The sequence below is a fragment of the Lampris incognitus genome, chromosome 11, assembly GCF_029633865.1.
Source record: "Lampris incognitus isolate fLamInc1 chromosome 11, fLamInc1.hap2, whole genome shotgun sequence".
Classification (NCBI taxonomy): Eukaryota; Metazoa; Chordata; class Actinopteri; order Lampriformes; family Lampridae; genus Lampris; species Lampris incognitus.
Genome location: NC_079221.1, coordinates 25,507,413 through 25,534,217, shown reverse-complemented (window position 1 = coordinate 25,534,217; position 26,805 = coordinate 25,507,413). Strand labels below are relative to the sequence as shown.

General features: G+C 42.4%; 1 protein-coding gene across 2 annotated transcripts; it reads left to right on the top strand.

Moving 5' to 3' along the window:
- Positions 1 to 618: 618 nt before the first annotated feature.
- Positions 619 to 24,110, top strand: LOC130120650 (transmembrane protein 50B). Of its 2 annotated transcripts, none has more exons than XM_056289312.1 (7): positions 619 to 734; positions 2,206 to 2,445; positions 5,329 to 5,441; positions 8,355 to 8,422; positions 13,284 to 13,376; positions 18,769 to 18,826; positions 20,534 to 24,110. In XM_056289312.1, the coding sequence occupies exons 2-7, from the start codon at positions 2,347 to 2,349 to the stop codon at positions 20,577 to 20,579; spliced, it is 477 nt and encodes a 158-aa protein (XP_056145287.1). In that variant the 5' UTR covers positions 619 to 734; positions 2,206 to 2,346; the 3' UTR covers positions 20,580 to 24,110. The 2 variants fall into 2 exon arrangements, with proteins under 2 accessions (XP_056145287.1, XP_056145286.1); XM_056289311.1 differs by having other exon boundaries at positions 13,281 to 13,376.
- Positions 24,111 to 26,805: the final 2,695 nt, after the last annotated feature.

Sequence of the window (26,805 nt, the reverse complement as noted above, 5' to 3'; positions counted from 1 at the left end):
TTTCCCTCATGAAGCAGTTTCTCCACATCGGTAAGTACAGGTTAAGACATTCCAGGGCCCAGGTTGGTTCTTAGAAAAGATCTTAACTGAAGATAGCAGATAAAACATTTCTTGTTGGACAAGTCGTTTTTTCTCTTTAAATTTTCAAAGGACATGAGAAATCCGTTTTTGTAGCAGTCTTCCAAATGCTGGATCCCTTTATGATGCCAAGTCCCCGGGATCTTGTTTAGAGTCATGGGTATGAGCTCATTTTGTTTCAGATGTGTTTTTGGTAACAATCCCATTTTCAGTCTAAGACTTCCATGAGTCGCACGCCATAGTTTAATCAAATGCTATGAAGTAGGATTGTCTGTTCTGTTGGATATAATTTTGGAGTTCCACTTATAAAGAAAATCACTGTATACATTTTCTTTCAGAGAGTGCAATTCAATTTGTATCCAGGTGGGGAATCTGGCACCCTCAAAAAAAGATGAAATACGTAACATTTGAGCTTCCAAATCTACTACCACCATTCCTTTTGGCTGCTCCCGTTAGGGGTCGCCACAGCGGATCATATACATACATTTAAGTTTAACCGATAACATTATCCGGTTCGGTGAGTGCCAGTCTGCCACTGTGATTGTTTATCACGCCCCCATTCGCAACACGTTGTGATTACAGCTGGCTAACGTTAGCTAAGGAAGGATCAGACCTTTTTACATGGAAACTTAAAGCAGTCATCAGCTCCTAACGAGGTAGGCAAAGTATTATTTGTATTTTAATAGTAGTAACATGGTAAAAGTAAAAAAGATAGTATGTTAAGTTATACATAGCCTGTGACGTTAATACACAACACCGTTATTTCGCGTTATTGCTTGCTTTAACTTCACCAGTTTGCTAGCTAGCCTAACCTTCTAGCTAACCTTAGCACACCACCACCACAACCTTGTATCATAGCCATGCTAATGATAAATAGTTAACTAGTAACTAACGCTAATTGTGACAGTATTGTGGTTGTCCGGTTGCACTAACACAAGTGTTTACATTAATGGCTGACGACCATGTCATCTGATCAACATTATTCAGTAAATGATACTATTTGCGTTTTCAAAACAGTCTATTTTTCCATTGCTAACACTGTTAAAGATAAGCTAACGTTATTGTCAGTAGGCTTTAGAGGTTTTGATATCAGACGTCCAGCTGAATCTTTCTTAGGGGTGACAGATATAATCATTATAACGGTATATACATATCATGTCATATGATTATGTACTGCCACATATTTCTACAGAGAATAGGCACCGTAGTAGTCCAGATGGATTCAAACTTCTTTCTCTGTCTGAATGATAAAAGTAGTCTTACAATTTCAGTGATTGGTATAAATAATGATTTTCGCATTTCATTTCATTTGAAAGTTGTATCTGTTTCTTTATACTATTGGTTGTAAGCACAATGTTCTTTTAATAAATCCATTTATTTATGTATTGTGTCATGTTCGTCCACCTCAGGTATGTATGTAAGTAACCTGCTAACATCTATTTCAGCATCTCTGATATATTCTCTGCACCATTGTACTTTATTACCTCTTATTTTGCCTGTATAAGTCAATCCTTGTGTATGTATGTGAAGATTGTTGTGTTGTAGTGTTGTTATTCTATGTTAAGTACACTGAGAGAGCCACGAAACCGGAGTCAAATTCCATGTAGTGCAAACCTACATGGCCAATAACATGATTCTGATGATTATGATTTTGTTATATTGCCTTGTGTTTGTTTTGTTTCGTATATTGGTATTGTTTGTTAGCTTTCAGTTAACATTTGTATAACAGCATTTTTGCTCCCAGTGTTTTGCGCGCGCACACACACACACACACACAAAAACATGTACACAAACACACACGCACACTTACACGTCTGCCCTTTTTTATATCCTAAACACACCATTGCCAATCAACATGTCCTCAAACACACTTAGACATTCACTCAGCCCTTACCCAACCTTATCCTTTCTGTGATGTTGGCTATCAACACACATACTTTGTTTTAACCCTAACCAAGATTTCAAATCACTCTACATTCTCCCCTATCTGTTTTTCACTTTCTGATGTAGTAGTTATATGGCTATATTGCAAATGTACTATGTGTGAGTGCTAGCCCTGGAATATGGTATATAGGGTAGTACAATCACATCTTGTGTATTTATGGATGTTAATTTGTTCTCTTGCAGGTAACATTAACAGCGTGACTAGTCTTCTCCAAAGTAGAGGAGGTCATAGTCTGTGTGGAAAGCAGGTAAGCAGCTGCAGTCATATAAGAACCCAAGGAAAGGGGTTTTTTACTCTTGAGAGGGAGAGAGAAGGGGCTGCAGATGGCTGGCTTCCTGGATAACTTCCGCTGGCCAGCATGTGAATGCATCGACTGGGGAGAGAGGAGGAATGCTGTGGCCTCTGTTGTTGCAGGAGTTCTGGTCAGTGGTCTGAAAGTGTGTGTGTGTGTGTGTGTGTGTGTGTGTGTGTGTGTGTGTGTGTGTGTGTGATACCCCTTGTACACCTGGTATCATTATCAGCATAAAGAATTGAAATACTATCACAATGATGACACTATCACTTGGACTCCCAATTTTAAGAGCACCATACATACATTGTGGTACACATCACATTGATCAGGACTGATACTCTACATCAGTAAGATGCATTACAGATGAAAAGACACACAACATAGGCAAAACTACAGTGTCCTGACAGTATCTCATAAGAAACAGATTATGCTGCAAGGGTAAAACAGCCAGATGATTCTGTAAAGAGGATAGTCACCAACTATTTTGTTTTGTTCCACGTACTACCACAGTGTACATGGAACATTACACTCACACAAACAACAACACATGTAACAGCAAATATTGACTTAAATTTTAATCAAATTGTCAACGGGGACCTAGAATCTTCCTCTCTCTCTGTTTTTAAAAAAATACATATTGTAGCAAATTCAGGGGGCAGCTGGGAAGCGGGTCGCCCACACCACGGGCAACTGCGCTAACCAGTCAACTAAAGGGTCCGACCCACCCCCCTCCTTTGGGTAGTGCGTCCACACACTTCAGCATATCAGCTCTCTCACGCCTCTGGGCGCGCACACTTCTGATGGCCTCACAGTCTCACCATCCCACTTCTGACACCAATGTAGCGAATTCAGGGGGCAGCTGGGAAGTGAATCTGAGTCGCCCGCACCACGGGCGACTGTGCTAACCATTCAACTAAAGGGTCCGACCTTTTAGCTAAGGGCTAGCAAGTCTAGTCATTTGTGGTCGTTACAATATATTTCTTTATTGAAACAAACAACACTATATTTCTTTATTGAAACAAACAGCGAGGAAATCTTTGACAGAGTTATTTAACACTAGAACGACCAAGGCCGTCATTTTGACCGTTTTGGATTTTCAGTTTAATAACTTTGTGGAGGAAAAAAAAGATACAGGCCTGCCGCTCCCTGAATGCTCTGAAAATTGCATATATTTGCATTAAAATGAGTTTTAGATAATTGCACAAAAAAGTTATGATAAGATCTACCTAAAATGACCAAGAGCCGTCAAAACATATTTGCATGTCATTGTGCGTGTCATTTCACTATTTATGACGTGTTGGTCGCGTCATTTCCTTCGCGAAGTTCATTGCTCTGTCCTAGAAATACATTAGCCTTCTCCGGTGCAGAGTAATAGTCTAAACTTGATTTTTGATTATTGCCAACATGTCTGGTTACAGACGCCATTACAGACACACCATGACTACCACTGAAGCATTGCAGTATATACAGGTGTTGGACAGCGGCGATTTTAAATTGTTTGAAAAATAGTATTAAAGTTGTTAAAATGTTAATTTTGGTGTCAGTTGTTTCTTAACACACATACTAACATATGAAATGCATTAATATCTCAATTGGGTATTTATCTTCACAGAATATATGGTGGTGGCATGGTGGCACAGTGGTTAGCGCAGTCGCCTCACAGCAAGAAGGGCCTGGGTTCAAGCCCTGGCGTAGTCCAACCTTGGGGTTCATCCCGGGTCATTCTGTGTGTGGAGTTTGCATGTTCTCCCCGTGTCTGCGTGGGTTTCCTCCGGGAGCTCCGGTTTCCTCCCACAGTCCAAAGACATGTAAGTCAGGTGAATCGGCCATACTAAATTGTCCCTAGATATTAATGTGTGTGTCGGCCCTGTGATGGCCTGGCGGCCTGTCCAGGGTGTCTCTTGGCCTGCCGCCCTATGACTGCTGGAATAGGCTCCAGCATCCCTGAGAGCAGGATAAGCGGTTCAGATAATGGATGGATGGATGGAATATGTAGTTTAAAAACTGGCGGTTATTTTTGGCCGCCCATGGTCATTTTAGGTAGGAGTGAAATCCCGGTCGTTCTAGTGTTAAATGAGGCTCATTGCAACAGTTTTCCTTTCAAGAGCCTAAATTCAACATAGCTGACCAAAGGAATTCAGTCCGTTCTTCGAAAGGAGACACTAGTGCAACGACCAGGACACATACCCACATCCAGCTTTCCACCCGTAGACATGGCCAATTATGTCTGTAGGGATGCCCGACCAACTTAAAAAATAAAATGTAAAAAAAAAAGCTTCATGATTTACAATGGAAAAAATTTTGGAAAATATGTTAATTTCACCTGTGCGTTGTGTAAGGTTTATTATATGTATAGCTTCTGTGTTGGTCTGGCAGATGACTACTGTATTTGAATTATGTATCTGGGCTACTTCAGTTTAATGCAGGCATTATTTCACTTTTATGCTCAATATTTACATCTGGCAGGGCCCTACATAACTCAGAAGTCATATATATCTCATAGACTAGTATTAGCCATATCTAATAGACTAGTATAACCTTAGGGTCACTGCCTGCATTTGCCAATTTTATGAACCGCTCACTTCAAATACAAAACGTTCAGCCTAAAATTCTTGAGTGCAACAGAGTAAGCCCAGTCAGTAAGTCTCATTTTCTTCCATTCTATAAATAATGCTGGCATTTACAGCAGAATTTTCATTCAATTTTCAAAATTATCAGTATCACAGCTCAGTTTCTTCCACTTGTCTCATACAATGTCCACTACTATGAACTGACATGAACTCAACTACATATCACACTTTCTACATTTTTGTGTGGCCCTCGTAATTGCTGCTTGCAGCTAAATTTCATCTTGTTACTTCTCTTCTCCATCACTGTTTCCCTCTCTTCCTTCCTTCAAAGTAATCTTTCCTTTCTATCAGACGTAAACTCCACAAATCACAAAAAAACAGTGATAATGAGAAAAAAGAATGTAATGTATATGAATGTCCAACCAGTGTTTCTTGTTTGCTAGTTTTTCACAGGTTGGTGGATCATGATTGATGCAGCTGTGATCTACCCATTAACCGAACAGTTGAACCACGCCTTCCACACCTGTGGAGTCTTCTCCACCATAGCATTCTTCATGTAAGCCTGGTTTCTCTCCCATCCTCCCCTTGATTGCTTTTCTTGCTCTCTTTCTCGTTCTTTTTCTCAGTTACTTGGTCTCTTGCTCTCGCTCTCATCTTTATCTGTCTAAAGAAGGGGAAGATAATCAGTGAGACAGGTGCAAAGTCTGATATAGTATCGATAAACTGTGAAGAAGTTTAGAATGGGGAAGCCATTTATATTCCTCTCACACCAGCACACAAAGTACTCAAAGTACTCCTTCCACCTTCTCAGCACACTCCTCACTTGTCAGCGCATTTCTATCCTACACATCTCTATCCTTGATCGCCCAGACCTGCTGCAGATCCTTCCCAGCTCGGTCCCTCTGTCTAGCCAATCAGTACAAGTCCCTTTCTCCTTCCTTAGTGTCCAACCTCTCATACAACTCACCATACGCCTTTTCCTTTGCCTTCACCACCTCTTTCTTCACTTTACACCACATCTCCTTGGACTCCTGTCTACTTTCTTCATCTCTCTTACTATCCCACTTCTTCTTTGCCAACCTGTTCCTCTGTATAATTTGCTGTACTTCCTCATCCTCTGTTCAGATGACTCACCAAGTGCCTTCCTAGCTGTCTCCCTCACTATTTCTGCAGTAGTTGTCCAGCCATCCAGCAACTCTTCACTACCACCCAGTGCCTGTCTTAACTCCTCCTTGAACTCCATACAACAGTCTTCCTTCTTCAGCTTCCACCATTTGAACCTTGGCTCTGCCTTCACTCTCTACCTCCTCTTGGTCTTCAAAGTCATCCTACAGACCACCATCAGATGCTGCCTAGCTACGTTCTCTCCTGTCACCACCTTGGAGTCTCCAATCCCTTTCAGTCAGATTGCACCTTCTCCATAAGATATAGTCCACCTGTGTGCACTTTCCTCCACTCTTGTACATCCACCCTGTGTTCCTCCCTCTTGAAATATGTATTCACCACAGCCATGTCCATCTTTTTCGCAAAATTCACCACCATCTGTCCTTCCACATTCCTCTCCATGACACCGTACCTGCCCCTCATCTACTCATCACCTCTGTTCCCTTCATCAACATGCCCATTGAAGTCCGCTCCAGTCACCACTCCCCCCCTTAGGTACACTCTCCACCACTTCATGCAACTCACTCTAGAATTATTCTTTCTTGTCCATCTCACACCCAACTTGCAGGGCATATGCACTGATAACATTCAGCAATACACCTTCGATTTCCAGCTTCATACTCATCACTCTGTCTGACACTCTCTTCACCTCCAGCATGCTCTTGACATACTCTTCCTTCAGAATTACCCCTACCGCATTTCTCCTCCCATCCGCACCATGGTAGAACAGTTTGAACCCACCTTCAATGCTCCTGGCCTTACTCCCCGTCCACCTGGTCTCTTGCACACAGTATATCTACCTTCCTTCTCTCCATCATATCAGCCAGCTCTCTCCCTTTACCAGTCATAGTGCCAACATTCAAAGTTCTGACTCTCACCTCCATACTCCTACCCTTCCTCCTCTCCTGCTGCCTCTGGACATGCCTTCCCCCTCTCCTTCTCCTTCACCCAACAGTAGCAAAGTTTCCACCTGCACGCTGCTTGCCAACAGTACTGGTGGCAGTCATTGGTAACCCGGGCCTCGACTGATCCGGTATGGAAATCTGATTTATGATCCGCATATTTGATTTGGCAAAGGTTTTACGCCGGGTGCCCTTTCTGATGTAACCCTACCCATTTTTCTGGGTTTGGGACCAGCACGAAGAATACACTGGCTTGTGTACCCTAATTAGCTGAGTTACTAACCCACAGCAATCAGCATCCTAAATCCTTCACTGATTGTAGAAGTATAGTCTCCTTAAGCACATGCATTTTAATTTGTTACTTTAAGGGCATGGGATATATGGTTTATATGGCATTAAGTGAACAATAATTGCAACAGTATGTTTTGTGGACAATCCTTGTATGTATTGTGTGGTTTTACGTTTACTGTTATCTTTGAGCACATCGAAACATATTCCAAATCAACTGTAAAGTTGATATGGCAAAGTATTGAATCTTGATGTTGAATCTTAAATCTTGAAAATTTTAAGTTCATTTGGTTCAAAAATGTTTTTTGGCTTTTCCAAATGGGCACCCCAGAGTAACTCAGAGTACTAAACCAATAAAGAAAGTAAGGAGAAAGGCAGTACTACAGACAAATGCCAAGTACTCTGCAATTTAAAGAAAACTTCTGAAGGGCAATCTTTTTTCTTTTTTAAGTATAAAGAGTCTTGATTAAATACTTTTTTTTAATGGCCTTCATCAGAATTGGACAAAATTCCAATGAGGATGTTGCCACCAAAACCACTATGTTTTAAAAATAGTGTTCAATAAAATTCAATGCAAGACATTTTGTTAAAATCCAAGCAAACAAGTAAGTTGCTTTGGTATTTGAAAATACCTTTTAAGAAAACTAAAAAGTTGATCCTTAATAAGTTAAAAAAAAAGGTTAAAGAGTTAGGTCAAATAATGGGTTCACTAGCTACTTTCATCAGTCACCTTCCAAATTAACCACCGGTGAAAGTTCCTCCTGATAGTACGCTGATTAGAGTTACAGTTCCTAGCTAGTGGTTGGGTCAGGCATTTACCATGTTGGCTCAGGCCTGATCCCATGGTCCTGGGTTTGAATCGGCCATAGGACTTTTGCTTCATAGCCCATCCTGCATTCTTCACCCTATCTTTCCTACTCCATGTGTACTGTCCTGTCAGAAAATGTTAAAAATGGCAAAACATGTTTTAAAAGAAAAAAAAGTTCACTCATGTACCATGCTTGGAGGTCATTTGCTCTAGAAAGCTGAGCCGCAGTACTGACTCTGTTGTCTAATATCATTTATGTAATGATAGCCTGTCACATTTTATGGATTTTTTTTCCATTCCTTTTCAGGATCAATGCTGTGTCCAATGGTCAAGTCAGAGGAGACGCATATGGAGAGGGCTGCCTCGGACGGACAGGTGTGTCTCATATGGTCTGTGTTGTGCTGTATGTTTGTATTGTGCGTGTGTGTTGTTTATCTGTCAGGTGTTATGCCTTCTTATGGGTTTGTATGTGTGTGTGTGTGTGTGTGTGTGTGTGTGTGTGTGTGTGTGTGTGTGTGTGGGTGGTTGTTACAGTGGCTGACATATTCAGGCGTATCACTGGAGATCTGACGATGAGCAGGATGAACTGTTGTTAGCTATATTTCCCACCAATAACTGGACTTGTTCTGGCGATTTTATCCCTTCAGCCCGGTCCATCAACAACTCTCCTCTGTCCTTCACCTGTGTGTGTGTGTGTGTGTGTGTGTGTGTGTGTGTGTGTGTGTGTGTGTGTGTGTGTGTGTGTGTTTCTGTGAATGTCAGCAGCAGTATTTGTGCTAGCTGTGGTAGTGGTGGTGATTATAGTACTAGTATTGGTTACAGTGGCAGTAGGCAACTGTTAAGCAACTGCTTAAATACCCCAGGAGTCAATCAGCAGCACCTGAGCTTAGGCTGCACCACTGTGGCAGGGAAAGCCAACACCTAGTAATGATTGAGATGATGGGAAAAATGGTGTGTTTTCACCCACTTTGTCACAGAGACCATGCCTAATCCCTGCATCTCTGTTTTTTTCTTTGCTCTATCAAAGGCACGGTGTTGCTCAGATACTTAGGTGAAAAGTCTGGGTCTATGCTGATCCTGACTCCATTGAAAGACAGGGGAGGTTGTAGGTGGGCAATTATGAGGATTTTCTCCTCAGGAAAGTAGTGAATTTTGGTGATGATGATGCGAGGTCATGTAGATGAAGATTGTGGACCTATGCAGTGTGCACGGTCCATTTTGAGTCCGTTGGAAAATTTATTTTTCCCCAGGAGTTGCGGTAGGCGTTCTGTTGTGAACTGCATTGGATTGTTCTTCTCCATCTTTTATGGTAAGCCTGATTTCTTTTTAATATTATTTTTTCGGCATTTTCTGCTTTATTTTAACAATGACAGTAGAAAGAGACAAGAGAGAGAGGATGACATGCAGCAAAGGGCCAGATTCGAACCCAGGCCACTACAGTAAAGATTCAGCCCCATATGGCATACGCTCTACCAGATGAGCCACCGGGTTGCCCCTGTAAGCCTGTGATTTTGATGTTGGAGCATCTTGAACGGTTTTCGAGGTCAGTTAGCTTACGCTTCGTGATAGTGTTGTTTTCCATCAACTCCTCACACCGCGTGGTCGGTTGTACAACCTTCTAAGTCAGTAATGCACGTTGCGTGGTCAGCCAGGGAGGCTTGCACTAGGTGTAGTTTTGAGTCCAGAGCATTGAATCCGATGGTCATGTCTTCCTCCAGTTTCCGGATTGCAGCCAGGATATTAGCCAGTGTGGGCTGTGGGTTTGGGGCATCACTGATGCTGATGGTAGTGACACTAGGGGAAGCGTCCATGAGCTATTTTAAGCCCTTCCCAGGCGGAAGCGGAAGCTTCACAGCAAACTGAAGTCAGACATTGGATGCACTAAACTACATTAGAAGTAAGCAGTTTGTTGTAATTTTCTTCGTTTTTTGCGGGTTTTTTTCGTTTTTTTTCCGTTTTCACCTATTTTTTTCTAGTGTGCCATGGTGTACATAAAACATTGCTGCTATGGGGAATGCAATAGTGACTCCAGATACGCAGGTAGTCCCACATATGGTGGGTGTACGGTTCCTTAATTTTCCGAAGAAGTGTTTACGTTGGATCAGAGCTTGCGGCCGTCCACACGAGCAATTCAATGTTAACAAAGTCCATAAAATGGTGTTCATCTGTACCAAGCATTTTATTGGAGAAGAAGGACCAATGGATGATCACTCTGGTCCAATTCCAGCACGTTATTGTCAAGAGCAGGTGAGTTTGACGTTGATCACATACATTGTTGTTCTTTGTGATGTTTTCTCAACAAGCTAAGGTAAAGGCCCAGGCACACGCTGCACATAGAGTGAAACTTATGTTTGACCATACTAACTTACATTACTTGCATGAACCTTCCTACCTGAGTATGATCCATTACATATGTGATTGGCCAGTTGTGTAACTTAATATGACATAATACTTGGTGTGTCTTGTAGGCACAATACAAGAGAAAACAGTAGCTAAATACCAAATACTACAAAATTCAGTTTACTATTAATCATAATGTTAATCTAATTACCTATCGTATTCATGTAATGGAATGTGCTCAGAAGTATGATTCACGCATGGTAAAATAATACTAACAATGACATTAAAATGAATCAAAACATTTTTGAACACCAGTTACACACACGCTGTGTGTTACTGCCTTTTGCATTACTGGGGTAGCATTGTTATAGTGCGTGTGGCAATGTCTGGTTAGTGCAGTACTCTCCAACTTGCTTATGTACTTTTTTCCAGGTGCACAAATTTTCAAGGAAGAGAAAATCCTAAGCATGGCGTGACAATCCTGCCTCGCAGTCCAAAAAATCTGCAGACAATGATGCTGTTTCATCGATTAATGAAACATCAGTGTATGAGGGGAGGCAGTTTGGGCCGAAATGAATAGCCAGTACACCACCAGCTCAGATCTCAACGTAAATAAAAGCTTCACTAAGAAACTCGGCCAGAAAATCTATCTTCAAGACCTACGCGCATCAAATCGCATGTATTATGGAAGTCACGCATAATCTAAACCAATATACAGTGTCTTCCTTAATGTCTGGTACAAAGGAGAATTTTCTCTTCATTTGGCTATATACTACAAAAGTTCAGATTTTAACTCAAACAATTTCATATGTGGTTAAAGTACAGATTTTCAGCTTTTATTAGAGGGGGTTTGTATAAATATTGGATTCACATCCATAGATGAATTACATGGAATCTATTTAATTTTTTATTTACTAATTATTTTAAATATTTTCATTTTTATCTTATCATTCTTTATCTCTGTATCCATATTTTGGGATGTGGGACTCATGCTAAAAATCATATTTCTATGTGGGAGGTTGTAGTGGTGTGTGTGTACAGTGAATGATAAATGTAAGATGTATATCTTATTGTGGCACTGGTTGTGAGTTATGTTTGTCTCTCCTGTTATACTGTAAACATGGAAAATGAATAAACAGAATTTTCAAAAATAAATGGATATATAAATATTGGATTCACCATTTAGAAACTAACACTTTTTTTTTAATATAGTCCGAGTATTTCAGACACTTAAATTATTGGGACAAGTTAACATTATAAAAAATAAAATGTTAAAAAGTTATTAAAAGCTAATAAAACAAGTCCACTAATTTAACTGTAATCAAGTGTTCATAAAACCATGAGCAGGGGGTTGGGTGCAATCAGTACTTTGTCCTGGTGCGTCCGCTACTGACAGGGTCAATAATATAAGCTAAATGCTGAAAAGCTGTACTTTAACCTCATGAAATTGTTCAGTTTCAAATCTGAATGTATGTAGTCGCCTACATAGCCAAATGAAGAGAAAATGGGAAACCTTACGCCGTGTGACAGCTGACACCCCCCTCAACTAACCGGTCAATCAACTCCTGTTTTTTTCCTGTCCTTAGCAGTCCACAACACTGCAACCATCTTTTTAGTTGCAGGTTACTCAATTTCCGATGTAAACTTTGCACCGGGAACGTCATTTGGGGTTAATATTATCGGATTTATGGCAGCATATACATGAGTTGGTGTTGTAAACAGCCATGCTGTACTGTCTAACGTGCTCCACATGTCTAACTTCCTGCTGTGACGCGCCCATACGACAGCGATGCTGTGACATCACTCGGACGCTGCCCCGTCTGACTGCTAGTGTCGTTGTCTTCCTCGGTGGTAAAAGCAGCGTTACCATCTTTTTTGATGGTGGGTTTTGGGTTTGTAGGTTTCTCCTTAGCAGTATTTCTTCCAGAGTTGCTCATAGTTGAACATTTGCAGTGCAAACATGGGTTATGAGTACAATTTTAGTGAGGATGTAATGAAGCCTCCCAGGAAAGCGTATAATCCATGCCAGCGCCCCGCCACATATGAGTTATTGATCCGGGAAATTTGAATCTGTGAATGAGCACATCGATCCATCCATCCATCCATGTCTTAACCGCTTATCCTGCTCTCAGCATCACGGGGATGCTGGAGCCTATTCCAGCAGTAATTGGGCGGCAGGCGGGAAGACACCCTGGACAGGTTGCCAGGCCATCACAGGGCCGACACACATGTATTGCAAATCCAAGGGCACAGTTTACAAATCCGTGGACACGGATTAGCAATTCGAGGGCACGGATTATGAATCCGAGAGTACAGTTTATAAACTGTACGCACATATTTTTAAACTGAGAGTACAGATTTACACAGGGTTCTTTTTTTTGTTCCTTTTCAGCTGAACCCAGGGTGGCTCCGTAATAGGAGGAATAGGAAGGATCCTTAGTTTTGTTTGTTTACTGTCTGGTGAAGGTGGTGAGGATAGGACATTCACCAATAGAGGGCCTTCTTCAATGAATGCCACTGTTCACTTACGCTTGTGTGTCTACATTTTTATCTGTGTGTTCATGTGCTTACACTGAAAATTACTGACATGACTCAGTAGAAAAGCAGCAAGAATACCGCCGGGATTCTCTTGTGTAGCTCAGTAGGTAGATCAGTATACGAATACTGAGAGAGGCAGTGTTCTGTTCTCTTGTGGCAGACCACGCTGTTATGTGTAATTATCTACCAAATGGCATGTGTATAATACGATCAAACTTTGCACACACAGATATAGCTGCCTTGAAATGAAAGGTAGTGACTTTCTTTTTAATTGTGGTCCGTTTTTCCTGTTTGTGTGTGTGTTTGTGTCCTAACCTGTGAAGTAATTAGAGTTATTGACTTGTCCGTGTCCCAGCAGGAGCTCGCCTGTGGCTCTTCATTGGTTTCATGATGATGTTCGGCTCTCTCATCGCCTCCATCTGGATCCTGTTTGGTGCCTATGTCGTTCCAAGTGAGTGTCCCTCCTCATATCGCTCTCTCGCCCCCCTTTTTGCCTTCCTTTTTCATTAGCTGTTTGTGGTTTTCTAACTTTCTTGCTTAACTTATACACTCACCGGCCAATTTATTAGGCACACCTGTCCAACTGCTCGTTAACGCAAATTTCTAATCAGCCAATCACATGGCAGCAACTCAATGCATTTAGGCATGTAGACATGGTCAAGACGATCTGCTGCAGTTCAAACCGAGCATCAGAATGGGGAAGAAAGGTGATTTAAGTGACTTTGAACGTGGCATGGTTATTGGTGCCAGACGGGCTGGTCTGAGTATTTCAGAAACTGCTGATCTACTGGGATTTTCACGCACAACCATCTCTAGGGTTTACAGAAAATATCCAGTGAGCGGCAGTTCTGTGGGCGAAAATGCCTTGTTGATGCCAGAGGTCAGAGGAGAATGGCCAGACTGGTTCGAGCTGATGGAAAGGCAACAGTAACTCAAATAACCACTCATTACAACCGAGGTATGCAGAACAGCATCTCTGAATGCACAACACGTCGAACCTTGAGGCACATGGGCTACAGCAGCAGAAGACCACACCGGGTGCCACTCCTGTCAGCTAAGAACAGGAAACTGAGGCTACAATTCGCACAGGCTCACCAAAATTGGACAATAGAAGATTGGAAAAACGTTGCCTGGTCTGATGAGTCTCGATTTCTGCTGCGACATTCGGATGGTAGGGTCAGAATTTGGCGTCAACAACATGAAAGCATGGATCCATCCTGCCTTGTATCAACGGTTCAGGCTGGTGGTGGTGGTGTAATGGTGTGGGGGATATTTTCTTGGCACACTTTGGGTCCCTTAGTACCAATTGAGCATCGTGTCAACACCACAGCCTTCCTGAGTACTGTTGCTGACCATGTCCATCCCTTTATGACCACAGTGTTCCCATCTTCTGATCGCTACTTCCAGCAGGATAACGCGCCATGTCATAAAGCTCGAATCATCTCAGACTGGTTTCTTGAACATGACAATGAGTTCACTGTACTCAAATGGCCTCCACAGTCACCAGATCTCAATCCAATAGAGCACCTTTGGGATGTGGTGGACCGGGAGATTCGCATCATGGATGTGCAGCCGACAAATCTGCAGCAACTGCGTGATGCTATCATGTCAATATGGACCAAACTCTCTGAGGAATGTTTCCAGTACCTTGTTGAATCTATGCCACGAAGGATTAAGGCAGTTCTGAAGGCAAAAGGGGGTCCAACCCGGTACTAGCAAGGTGTACCCAATAAAGTGGCCAGTGAGTGTATATTTCTTCGGTCTTTTCCAACTCTTTCCTACCTACCTTCTTCCTTGCTTGTTTTCTAATGTTCATTATATTTCCTGCCTATTAACATTACAGCAGGGATGAGAGTCAGCAACTCCAAGTCCGAGACCATGGTTCTCTACCGGAAAATGGTGGATTGCTCCCTGGGGTTGGGGATGAGTTGATGCCTCAAGTGAAGGAGTTCAAGTATCTCGGGGGTCTTGTTCACAAGTGAGGGTAGGATGGAGCGAGAGATTGACAGGCAGGTTGGTGCTGTATCAGCAGTGTTACGGCCACGGGTGTGTCCGTATAGTTTTGTGTTGCCTCCTGTATCACTCTGACTCTACATTCAGGTGCTCCTCATCACCTAATCAACCGGTCAACGAATCCAATCTTCATCAGCTGTTCAGTCTCCCATTTAAACCCCCACATGTCTTCAGTTCACCGGCCAGCTAGTTTAGTTTGTGTGATGTAGTTACTTTGTGTTTGTAACGTCTGGCCCGTTTTTGGTTTAGTTTGCATTGTGACTATTTTGAGTTATGTTTAGTTGTTTAGCTCTTTTGGGCGAGGGGATCAAGGTAAGATGCCCATGGGCAAACACCCCATCACGTAGCTTACCTCTGTTAGACACACTAGGTTAGCAGCGGTTGCCACCTTTTTGTCTTTAGGTTTGGTGCTTTTCAGCACTGTCAAGGGTGGGTTACTTTTGTTAATAGTTTGTTTTGGCAACCGTTCGGTTCCCTTGTCCTGTCATTGTTAATAAATATATTTATTATATCTATACGTTTGTCTCACTGTGTTGCACCCTCACCTCACTGTTACTCAGTACACTAATAGTTGCACCCTCTCCAGACCGAGGGTCGTAACAAATGGGGGTTCATCCGGGATATTGGCGACTTTGGTCTGGCTAGTTGCTGTTTCCTGTAGTGTGCTGTGTTGGGTGGTGTTGAGCACAGTGTTCATTATTGTTTAGTGTTAACAGGTGTTGTTGGTGTGTTCTTGGTTTGGTGGTGGGTACGGCTGTGGCTGCTGGTCCACTTCCTTTCATCCTCTGCCATGGTGTTGGTTCTGGTGGCAGAGCTTCGTGCCGACGCGGACGAGGTCCGATGCTAGGGCGGAGCTGCCGGCCAGGCTGTTGTGGTTCGATCCCTGGTCCCCTGTGTTGCACTCGGCGTGGGTGCTGACGCCCGCCTGAGAGGCAGGCTGAGTCAGGTCTCCAATGGGAGATTTGGGGGGCGGGATTTGTGGCAGAGAGGCTGGAGGGGAGTTGCGGACGGTAGACCTTTAAGGCTATGAGTGCGGGGCGCGCTGCGCTCTTTGCTTCCACCACCAGCTGGTCCACGCTGGCACACCTTGTGTTGTGACTGTGGTCACGAGTTGTAGCTGGTTCACCTGCAGGTCGAACGCGGCTACGTCACTTGGCGTGGGTCGGCACGGTGACCGAGGTGTGGTCACGAGTTGTAGCTGGCTCACCTGCGGGTCGAACGCAGCTACGTCACTTGGCGTGGGTCGCCACAGTGACCGAGGTGTAGTCACGAGTTGTAGCTGGTTCACCTGCGGGTCGAACGCAGCTACGTCATTTGGCGTGGGTCGCCAATGTGACCGAGGTGTGGTCACTAGTTGTAGCTGGTTCACCTGCGGGTTGAACGCAGCTACGTCATTTAGCGTGGGTCGCCACCGTGACGGTGTGTGCGCTACTTTGTGTTGTCTGTCAGTAACTTGTTGTGGTTGAGGGCCACTTGGTAGGTGACCATGTGTTGGTGGGAAGGTGCTGGCCATATTTGGGTCACATTTTGGATGTAGCGGCGCTACTTGTGGTGACCCTTTGTTGTGGCTGAGGTGCTCCACCGTTTTGTTTGGTCACATGTTGCTGTTATGTAGCACATTGTCTTGTTTTGGTTCTTGTGGGGTTTTTTTGTTTGTTTGTTAAAAAGCCTGTAGGGGCTTGTTTTTATGGGTGGGGGTGTTACGGCCACGGGTGTGTCCGTATAGTTTTGTGTTGCCTCCTGTATCACTCTGACTCTACATTCAGGTGCTCCTCATCACCTAATCAACCGGTCAACGAATCCAATCTTCATCAGCTGTTCAGTCTCCCATTTAAACCCCCACATGTCTTCAGTTCACCGGCCAGCTAGTTTAGTTTGTGTGATGTAGTTACTTTGTGTTTGTAACGTCTGGCCCGTTTTTGGTTTAGTTTGCATTGTGACTATTTTGAGTTATGTTTAGTTGTTTAGCTCTTTTGGGCGAGGGGATCAAGGTAAGATGCCCATGGGCAAACACCCCATCACGCAGCTTACCTCTGTTAGACACACTAGGTTAGCAGCGGTTGCCACCTTTTTGTCTTTAGGTTTGGTGCTTTTCAGCACTGTCAAGGGTGGGTTACTTTTGTTAATAGTTTGTTTTGGCAACCGTTCGGTTCCCTTGTCCTGTCATTGTTAATAAATATATTTATTATATCTATACGTTTGTCTCACTGTGTTGCACCCTCACCTCACTGTTACTCAGTACACTAATAGTTGCACCCTCTCCAGACCGAGGGTCGTAACAAGCAGTAATGTGGATGTTGTACTGAACCGTTGTGGTGAAGAGGGAGCTGAGCCAGAAAACAAAGCTCTCAATTTACCAGTCAGTCTTCGTTCCAACCCTCACCTATGGTCATGAGCTTTGGGTAGTGACTGAAAGGGTGAAATCGCAGATACAAGCAGCTGAAATGAGTTTCCTCCGTAGGGTGTCTGGACTCAGCCTTAGAGATAGGGTGAGGAGCTCAGACATCCGGAGGGAGCTCGGAGTAGAGCCGCTGCTCCTTTGCATCGAAAGGAGCCAGTTGAAGTGGTTTGCGCATCTGATTAGGATGCCTCCTGGGTGCGCCTTCCTTTGGAGGTTTATCGGGCACGGCCAACTTGGAGGAGACCCCGGGGTAGACCCAGAACTTGCTGGAGGGACTACATGTCCAATCTGACCTGGGAATGCCTTGGAATCCCCCAGGAGGAGCCTGAGGTCATTGCTGGGGAGAGGGACATCTGGAGTACCCTACTTAGCTTGCTGCCACTGTGACCCGACCCTGGAGAAGCGGCTGAAGATGAATGAATGAATAACATTACAGCAGTATTGTTGTCACCCTCACTAAAATCCAGGGAGATAATTAAGAGAATCTATATGATGGTGGAGTAAGGCCACCAAAGAAAATAATTTAGGTCCTGCATTTAGGTCACTAATTTATAAAATTGTTACATTAGAGAATGTTAACATTAACGTTAATGCAACTAAAATGGCGTGACAATAATGAAAGGACAATATTAACAACTACTGAATAGGCAGGAAAACTGGAAAGGAGTGTGAGGAGTTTGTCAGAATTTTTTAAGTCTATGTGAACTTCATATCAATTGATATCGGTTGTGAAGTAGGAAATTCCGCTCAATTCCCCTGAAAATAATCTACTCGGCAGTAATTCCTTCCCAAAATATCAGCAATCTCAGGAAGCAGGATTCACTGATCTAAATATTTAACTCCACACAGCGGACAACCTTGGATGACCCTAAGGTTGGACAACCCCAGGGTTCGAACCCAGGACCTTCTTGCTGTGAGGTGACAGCATTAACCACTGCACCACCGTGCCACAATTTTTTATAACATTAATCTTTTTATAACATTAATGCTACTGTCTCCTCCATTCATGTATTGGCTGCACAATATAATCCATGTCAGAGCCAGCAGGGAACCGTAGTGAGAGACACGACCCTGCCGTGGCAAGCATCCACCCTGTTTGTATGTTTTGAGCAAAAAACTGAGTCCTCACCAGCTCCCCAAGGCATTGTGCGCTAGCTGAACCTTAGCGTAAACAAAAGTAATTTCACCAGAGATCTATGAAATGTAATGTTAGTTATAGTGGAATAAGAGTTTTTATAGGGGCTTCACTTTTTTAATTTCGGTAATTTTCTCATTTGCATTCCTCCTGTTTTGCTACGTCAAAGCTGCTGTCATTTCCTTCTCACTGAAATTTGGAAAGACGTCTATGAAGCGTCCTACTTGGGAACATATGGCATTTTCCAGTAAATAGAAGCAGATTAATTGTGTTTACTCTGTTTTCTGTTTTTAGAGAAGGAAGTGGCTCCAGGTTTGGCTGTCTTCTTTCAGAATGCCTTCATCTTTTTCAGGTGAGGATAATGTGAGACTCAATTCACAGCTGTGTAATTGTAGTTAAAGAACAAAATGTTTACTCCCCATGCAAACTAGAGCTAAAATATACAATACCTACCTCAAACCTTTTGAATTTAGGGGGTCATGTTTGTTTGTATAGCAAATCAGTTAGTCTCAGAGGGTTGCACTTTACGGTTCCATAGCGAGAAGCAGGATGATGCAGTAAATGACAATTGATGACACCCTCTATCTTTAGACCTGATCCAGTAAAAAAGTGTTTCTCTATTCCATCTATCTTCTTATATCAATATTATAAAATGGGTAGGTCTGATGAAGCTCTTTGATTGGATGATAGCTATGGTGTATATCCTGTAATCTACTATTACTATCGAAATGTTCACTCGGTATTCTATTTTATTTAACTACAGAGTAGCCTATTGAGGGGAAAAAAATACTGGCTGTCTAAAAATGAAATGGATCAGCTGGAGACAAAAACGGACCCCAAAAAAATGCTTTGGATGATTTGTTGTTTGTTCAGCTCCAGGAGTATCACAATAAAAAACAAAAAGACCAAGAGAGGGGTGACAAAAAAAATGAATGGACTGATAAATTACTTGTGAATTTATGAATGTTTAAAGCACATCAGAGCTACTTGGAGGAAGCAAAAAAATGCAGGGGTGTCCAGGTAGTGTGGCGGTCTATTCCATTGCCTACCAACACGGGGATTCCGGTTCAAATCTCCGTTTTACCTCCAGCTTGGTCGGGCATCCCTACAGACACAATTGGCTGTGACTGCGGGTGGGAAGCCAGATGTGGGTCTGTGTCCTGGTCACCACACTAGCGCCTCCTCTGGTCAGTCGGGGTGCCTGTTTGGGGGGGAGGGGGAACTGGGGGGAATAGTGTGATCCTCCAATGCGCTACGGCCCCCTGGCGAAACTCCTGTCAGGTGAAAGGAAGCAGCTGGCGACTCCACATGTATTGGAGGAGACATGTGATAGTCTGCAGCCCTCCCCAGATCGGCAGAGGGGGTGCAGCAGCGACCAGGACAGCTCGGAAGAGTGGGTAATTGGCCAAGTAAAATTGGGGAGAAAAAGGGGGGGGAAAAAACGCAGGGTGATCCACCCACGAGCTGTCAACACTAACAACTGCAGAAATAAGTTGCTTTGTGTCTGAATACAGCTTAATAGATTTTTATGCTTATGTTCAAACAACTAAAGGCCACGTTTATCTGTAAGGATACATTTTCACTAATGATCCTCATATTCTGTGCCTTCGGCTATGTTTTTCCATCTCTAGAACTAAAGTGGTAGTGAAGGGCTAAATGGTCGCTAAAGATTTTCAGAATATTTTAATTAAAAACAATTTTTTTTCATTTTCTCAATATTTGAAATGACCCAGAGTATGAAGGGGAATTATCATATGTAGGAAATATGTAATAATCATTTTATAGATGTAAATGGAAATAATAGCACAGCTAAGATGCGCTGTCTGTACAGTATAAATACTTAAGCCTACTGAAATTGAAGTTTTTCTTCCTTTGAACATTCAAACCAAACTAAAGGTTTCTCTAACATAGGACACTTTTACCAAAGGCCAAAGATTGCTTATAACATCAGCAAACACCTCTTGGAGGGTCTTTCCTGGTCGTTAGAAACTGTAGTTGTCCATATTTTGATTTTCTATATTTTCAGTTAATCTTTCTCCTGTCTTTCCTTCCTTTGCAGCACTCTGGTCTACAAGTTTGGCCGGACTGAAGATTTATGGGGTTAGAGCAGCACTGCTCTGTCATAGCAATCCACACACCCTCTGCCTATTAAGATGTTTTGTAACCTGCTGTTTTTAATTAGAAACCAACAAATCCTGTGCCCCCCCACCCCCCACAGACACACACATACGCATGTACACACATTAAGATGTGTGTGCCTGTGTAAGCACAGGCACACACAATAGGGTATAGAACATATTTTGTAATCAGAATCAGAATACTTTATTCATCCCCAAGGGGAAATTGGGTTCTATTACAGACACTCACGCTCTAATAACTAAAAACTAACAAGATACAAGATAAGAAAATGGAAACAAATAGAAATGAGAAAAACAGAAACAAATAGAAATAAAAGATAAAATAAGAAATAGAAACAAAATATATCAACAAGATATAGTTAAACAACTGCACAATGTAATTTGCTGTTTTTAAATGGAAACCTATTAAATCACACACACGTACACAAACAGCTTTATGAAATGTTTTTTAAATCTGCTGTTTATGAATAGAATCCTGTCACTTAACTCCCCGTCACAACACACACACACACACACCACACGTGCACACAAACACACAGATATATAGGCATTAACAGTCATGCTGACAATGTCGCCCAGCATGTATTGGTGCTCATTTTGCTGCATCTCCTTTTGTCCTTTCTGATAAGATTTTTTTTTTCCTCAGTCGAGGGACTCTGCTCAGAGACAAGTAACTGTATTATTTCTAATTATGAGTCAAACTGCTGTTATTTTGTTGCTCTACATCAGCTAGATTCCCTTCTAGCCTTTTGGACCAGCCATAAATGTGTGCAACATCTGCGTACTGTTTTGCTATAAAGTGCTAATAAGATTTTCCTCTGGAAATCATTTTAACTTATTTAAACTCATGTCTGTTTTGATTGAGGGAATTCCTTTTTTGTAGCAGTGAAATGGGGAGCCTGTCAGCTCAATGCCATTTCACCTTCAATACATTTCAATTTTTTTTGTTCATTATTTCTGTGCTGTACAGATCCCCATGGATCATGATGATACACTGTATTACGTCGCAAAGAGAAATTATTATTTTGTTGGCACTTGGATGGCGCACCACACTGCTGGGCTAGCATCCCAACACTAACGTTCCTGTTTGAATCCCGGTGTTGCCTCTGGCTTGGCCTGGCATTGAAGGGAGTGCAATTGCCAGCCCTCCCTGGGGGGGGGAGCTGGCAGGAGTATTCTCTCACCATTGCAGCTAATCACTCCTACGGGTGTCTTCTCCTGGAGAAACCTGCAGATGAAAAGAAGCGGTTGGCCGGCTCCACATATATCGATGCACATGCATGGACGTTTTTGGACCTCCCCAACTACTATAGTGGTTGGGCAATGGCCAACCCAGGAGAATTGGACATGCCAAATTTGGAAATGCACTGCGGTCTCCCTCAACCAGGAAAAGGGCGAATAGGGACATGCCAAACTGGGGAAAAAAAGCCTGTGCTTGTTATTTTGTAGATCCTGATGACCTGCCCCATAGTTGTGTATTTTCTCCCTGACCTTTACATGATTTCTTATAAGTGGAGTAATTTATTTGTGTAAATACAATTCAAAGTGAATAGAAGTCCTGAAGCACAGGCTGTACAGTGGAACCCTTTTCAGCTTCTGAACTTTAGCTGTTTTATATTTGTGTTTAACTGGAATAAAAATCTTAAAGATAAGGGTTAGGTAAAAAATTTCATATGTATTTCAGCCAGTTTCCCGTTTCTAGATGGATCACTGTCGTTCTGCCTCAGGATCATGCAAACTTGTACTTCTGTCTTTTGTTTGGAGCTTTTAGTGTTAGTTTTTCTTGTTTGTCCATTGTTTCTACCAGAGAAGGGACAAAAATCTTTTGAAACCAAACATTGTTATTAAGAGATGGTTAGTGCTCTTTCATATTTCATAATGAGCAAATCCCATGATTCTGTTTTATAGACAGTAAAAAAAAGGAGTTTTGAAGTACCGGGTGTTAATATCTGGTCTTAGTAACAAAGTCTGTTGTGGCATCTTTAAATATGTGAATGGCAGCAGTTTCAGTTTAATAAGACTCAATAGTTGGACCACTGGCATTGGCCTAAGGCAACAATTGAAAATCATAAAGGTAAAAAAGATGGTACACGGTATTTAGGCTGGCGAACACCAAGGGCAGTTCTAACACACCCTTAATGATATAGCTGCTCAAGGCTGGTCTAATTGGAGGCAGTTTGAGGGTGATTCAAAGGAGGATGGCAATCTGCTCGCTAAGAACAATTATTCAAAATTCACCCATTAGTTATTGATTTTGGCCAGTAGTTACAGTAGATTTATCGTAGTTATAAAAAAAAATAGTGATAGATGTTCTCCTCTTCATCTCACTGGACTGAGACACTGACACTTTAATGTTCACTGAGATTAAAAGCAGACTATTTTGTATCAATTGCGGTGTCAAGGTTTTTTCTACTGTAATTGGCCCTGGTCAGATAATCCTGCTTTGTGTTTGAAAGAAGGAATGCATTTTCAAAGCATTATAAGAGGATGTGGGGAAGAAGACTGCTGTGAACTCAGTTTAAACCTTTGCATTACTCTGTCTGGTGTTGACTTAAATGCTCCAGTTTACAACCCAGTCCCAAGTGCCAGTGTCTGACTTACTTGCAGTGAGAAACAGCTTCACTAGGCCCTGCTAGTAGGCTCTTGCCTACCACAAAGAGAACGAGATGAAAGACCAACAGAATTTTAAATGATGGATTTTTTTGTGTGGACTTCTTCATTCATTCCTCAGAAGAAACAGCTATGCTAACAGCCAATGCACAGATATGGGGAGTATCTCACAAAGCAGGATTGGCAAATTAGGCCAATAACTTCCTGATAAAAATCATTTGCAATTGCTTCCTCAATTATTTCCTTTGCTAACAGTAAGAAACATGCATGTCTAAATCATACCCCCAAACCTCAATTTGAAGTTTAATTTCATACATTCAAATCTGTATACCATGATATATTTGCATCCGTATCTAGCTAAATTGCTGTTCCTGCTTTGTGTAATACTCCACTGGCCAACCTGGGTGTGAATGAGGTTGTCTTGAGCTGTTGAAAAAGTCTGACAGACACATTTGCAGGGGCTCATTGTAGATAAAAGGGAAGTAGCTCAGTTCATGAGATGTTTGATTTTAAACCGTTTTGTAGTTTCACCTGTCCTTAAACATACTGCTCTCACATTGTACTGTTTGTACATTAGCTGATGTTGAAATATTGACCACCCGTTATTTAATCGACTGCAATTAAATAAGAATATCTCAATGGTTCCCACTTGGGGTGTACTTTTTTTCAAATAGGCAAAGAACTGAAAGGTATAAATTTGTTATTGCATAGGGGCCGCATAAATTGACTGAAGAAAGCCGCGGATATCCAGTTTGATTAATAGCATGGGGCAGATGCATGTCTGTACTGTTTGGTGCATATGTATATGGATGTTAATCACACACTACATAAAAATGAAAATGCAGAACTTAAACATGAATTGTTTGTACCAGATGTGTGAAGGGCTGGGTCGAGACGGTGCCACTAACACCATTGACAGTAAAAAATAAATCTGGAAATATAGTACCATTTGCTGGCCATTGACATTGTAAAATAGATGCTTTTGCACTGGTTCAGTAAAGCTAAACCTTGCTTTTTTGCAAACCAGCAACCCAGAAAAGCATCCTGACATATCAGAAACACTTAAAAACTTTTACCTAAAGATTTATTTGCTTGAGCATGCGAAAAGTGATGATTTCCTCTTAACTTGCATCTCTGTAGATTAGCATTTCTGTGAAATCCTACCTCTAAAACTACATGGGCAATACATTATAATTTCTGTATTGCTCCTAAGGGTGATACTAGGAGTAATGATTGTGATACAATTTATCTTCAATTAATGTAATAATCAACCCCTAACCCTATATTCTGCATTTTTCCTGAACTAAAGTTTATGTTAGCAACTGATTCATGAGATGTTTACTGAGTTTGATGGTTAATGGGGGCATTTCCTTTGCAAATGCTTCAGAGATACAGTTAAGGTCAAAATTATTAGCCCCCTTTATGAAATCAAACAAAACCCTTAACTTTTCCATGGAAATTACCATAACCAAAAGTGTTTATAGTTTAATTGCTTCCAAAAGAACAAAGACAAAAACTCCACTAAGGTTAAGATATTTTACTGTTGCACTGAATTGAAACAAGAAAAAACAAAAATGACAAGGCCAAAATTATTAGCCCTCTAACAATTAACAGACAATAGTGTAACCTTTCTGACTCACAACTGACAACAACCTCTTATGGTAGTTCCTAATTAGGTTGGCACATGTCTCTTGAGGGATCTTAGCCCATTCTTCCATGGCAAATTGTTCCAGCGCATCCAAATTGCATGGTTTTCGAGCATGGACATTAACCTTGAGCTCCTGCCACAGATTCTCAATAAGATTGAGATCTGGGCTCTGAGAGGGCCACTCCAGGACCTTCATTTTGGTGTCCTTCAAAAAGTTTTGGACCAACTTGGATGCATGCTTCAGGTCATTGTCTAGCTGGAAGACCCAGCAGCGACCTAAAGCTAGACTAGCAGCAGATTTCTTTACTTTGTCCTTCAAAATGTCCACATAATCTTCTTTCTTCATGATCCCATGCACCCGAACAAGGTTCCCTGTGCCTGAAGCAGCAGAACCGCCCCACAGCATTATGTTCCCACCACCATGTTTAACTGTGGCAACTGTGTTTTTAGGGTTGAAGGCCTCTCCCTTCCTTCGCCAAACAAAAGCAACACCCAAGTGCCCAAACAACTCAAGTTTAGTCTCATTAGACCAAAGGACAGAGTTCCAAAACTCATGCCCATGTTTCAAATGTTCACGGTCAAACTTCAGTCTGGCTTTGATGTGCCGCTGTGTGAGAAATTGAGTTTTTCTTGGACGATGACCTCGAAGCCCACCACGGTGAAGGGCCCTCACAACAGTCTTCCTTGAAACATCAAGTCCAGAAGAGGCCAGTTCAGCAGCAATCATCTTGGCAGAGATCCGGGGATTGTTGTTGACATCTCTGACTATTTTCCTCTCCAGAGTTTTTGAAATCTTGCACTTTCGACCACGCCCAAGTTTGTTTCTAACAGAATTTGTCTGCTTGTGCTTTGCAATGATGCAACGTACAGCTGTTCTAGACACTGAAACGCTTGGAAATGGCAGTATCACCTTCCCCCTTAAGATGAGCATCCACTATTTTCTTTTTGAGTTCCAGACTGATTTCTTTACTTTTTGGCATGATGAAATTACTTCTTACCAAGAACTTAAGAGTAGTCCCTCTCAATCAAGTGTTCAAGTGCCACTAGCCCTGTTCATTGGAGTCCCTTAAGTAAAGTTCAATGCTGATTGATTGCTCAGGTGTAGTTTGAAAGCTGATTGATTGCTCAGGTGTGTTTTGAAAGCAAAAAAATAAATAAATCACATAGGGCTAATAATTTTGACCACCTCAATTTTCACTACATTTGGTATAAAGCAAACCTGAAGATTTATGTTACATTCCAAAATGTACCAAATAGGGGCCTTAATATTGATGAATGTTTTACTATGTAAAGTTTTATGAATGGTGCAAACATTGGGCAGAATTTTAGGGAAATGTTCCATAGTTCCAAAGCTTCTGAACAGGCAAGCCAGGCAACTGCTTGGAGCCCCAGGCAGTAGGAGGCCCCCGAGGACTGACAGAATTTGCTCCAAAGCAGTGACCGCAACCCCCTCTGCCTTAAACAACCAATGGACGATTTGCAATGACATGACATCACAGTAGGAAACCTCCCTTGTAAGGGCCCCATGGCATTCGTTGCACGTGCATTGCCTGCTCTCTTCTGGTGTGACACATTTCATTCCAACAGGCAGGGAACGTAAACAGAAGAGGGGGAGGCGGGGAGGGCTACATGCTAAACTAAGTGTCAAGATTATTTATAACATAATGGCGATGAACGCTGGTTGGGGGCCCCAACAGACCCTAGCATCGCCACTGCTTGGGGTTAATAATTTTGACCTTAACTGCAGTGGCGAGCGGTGACCTTTGAAGCTGGGTATGCTACCTCGTCCCCAACCCCACCCCGGGCACGCACGCACGCACGAATGACCGCCCGCCCACTACAACTTCCTCCCACCCCTGCAAATGACACGCTCGCACCCCTCACTCACTCACACACAAACACACACCCTATTTGGTAACGTACCTCCAGACTGCA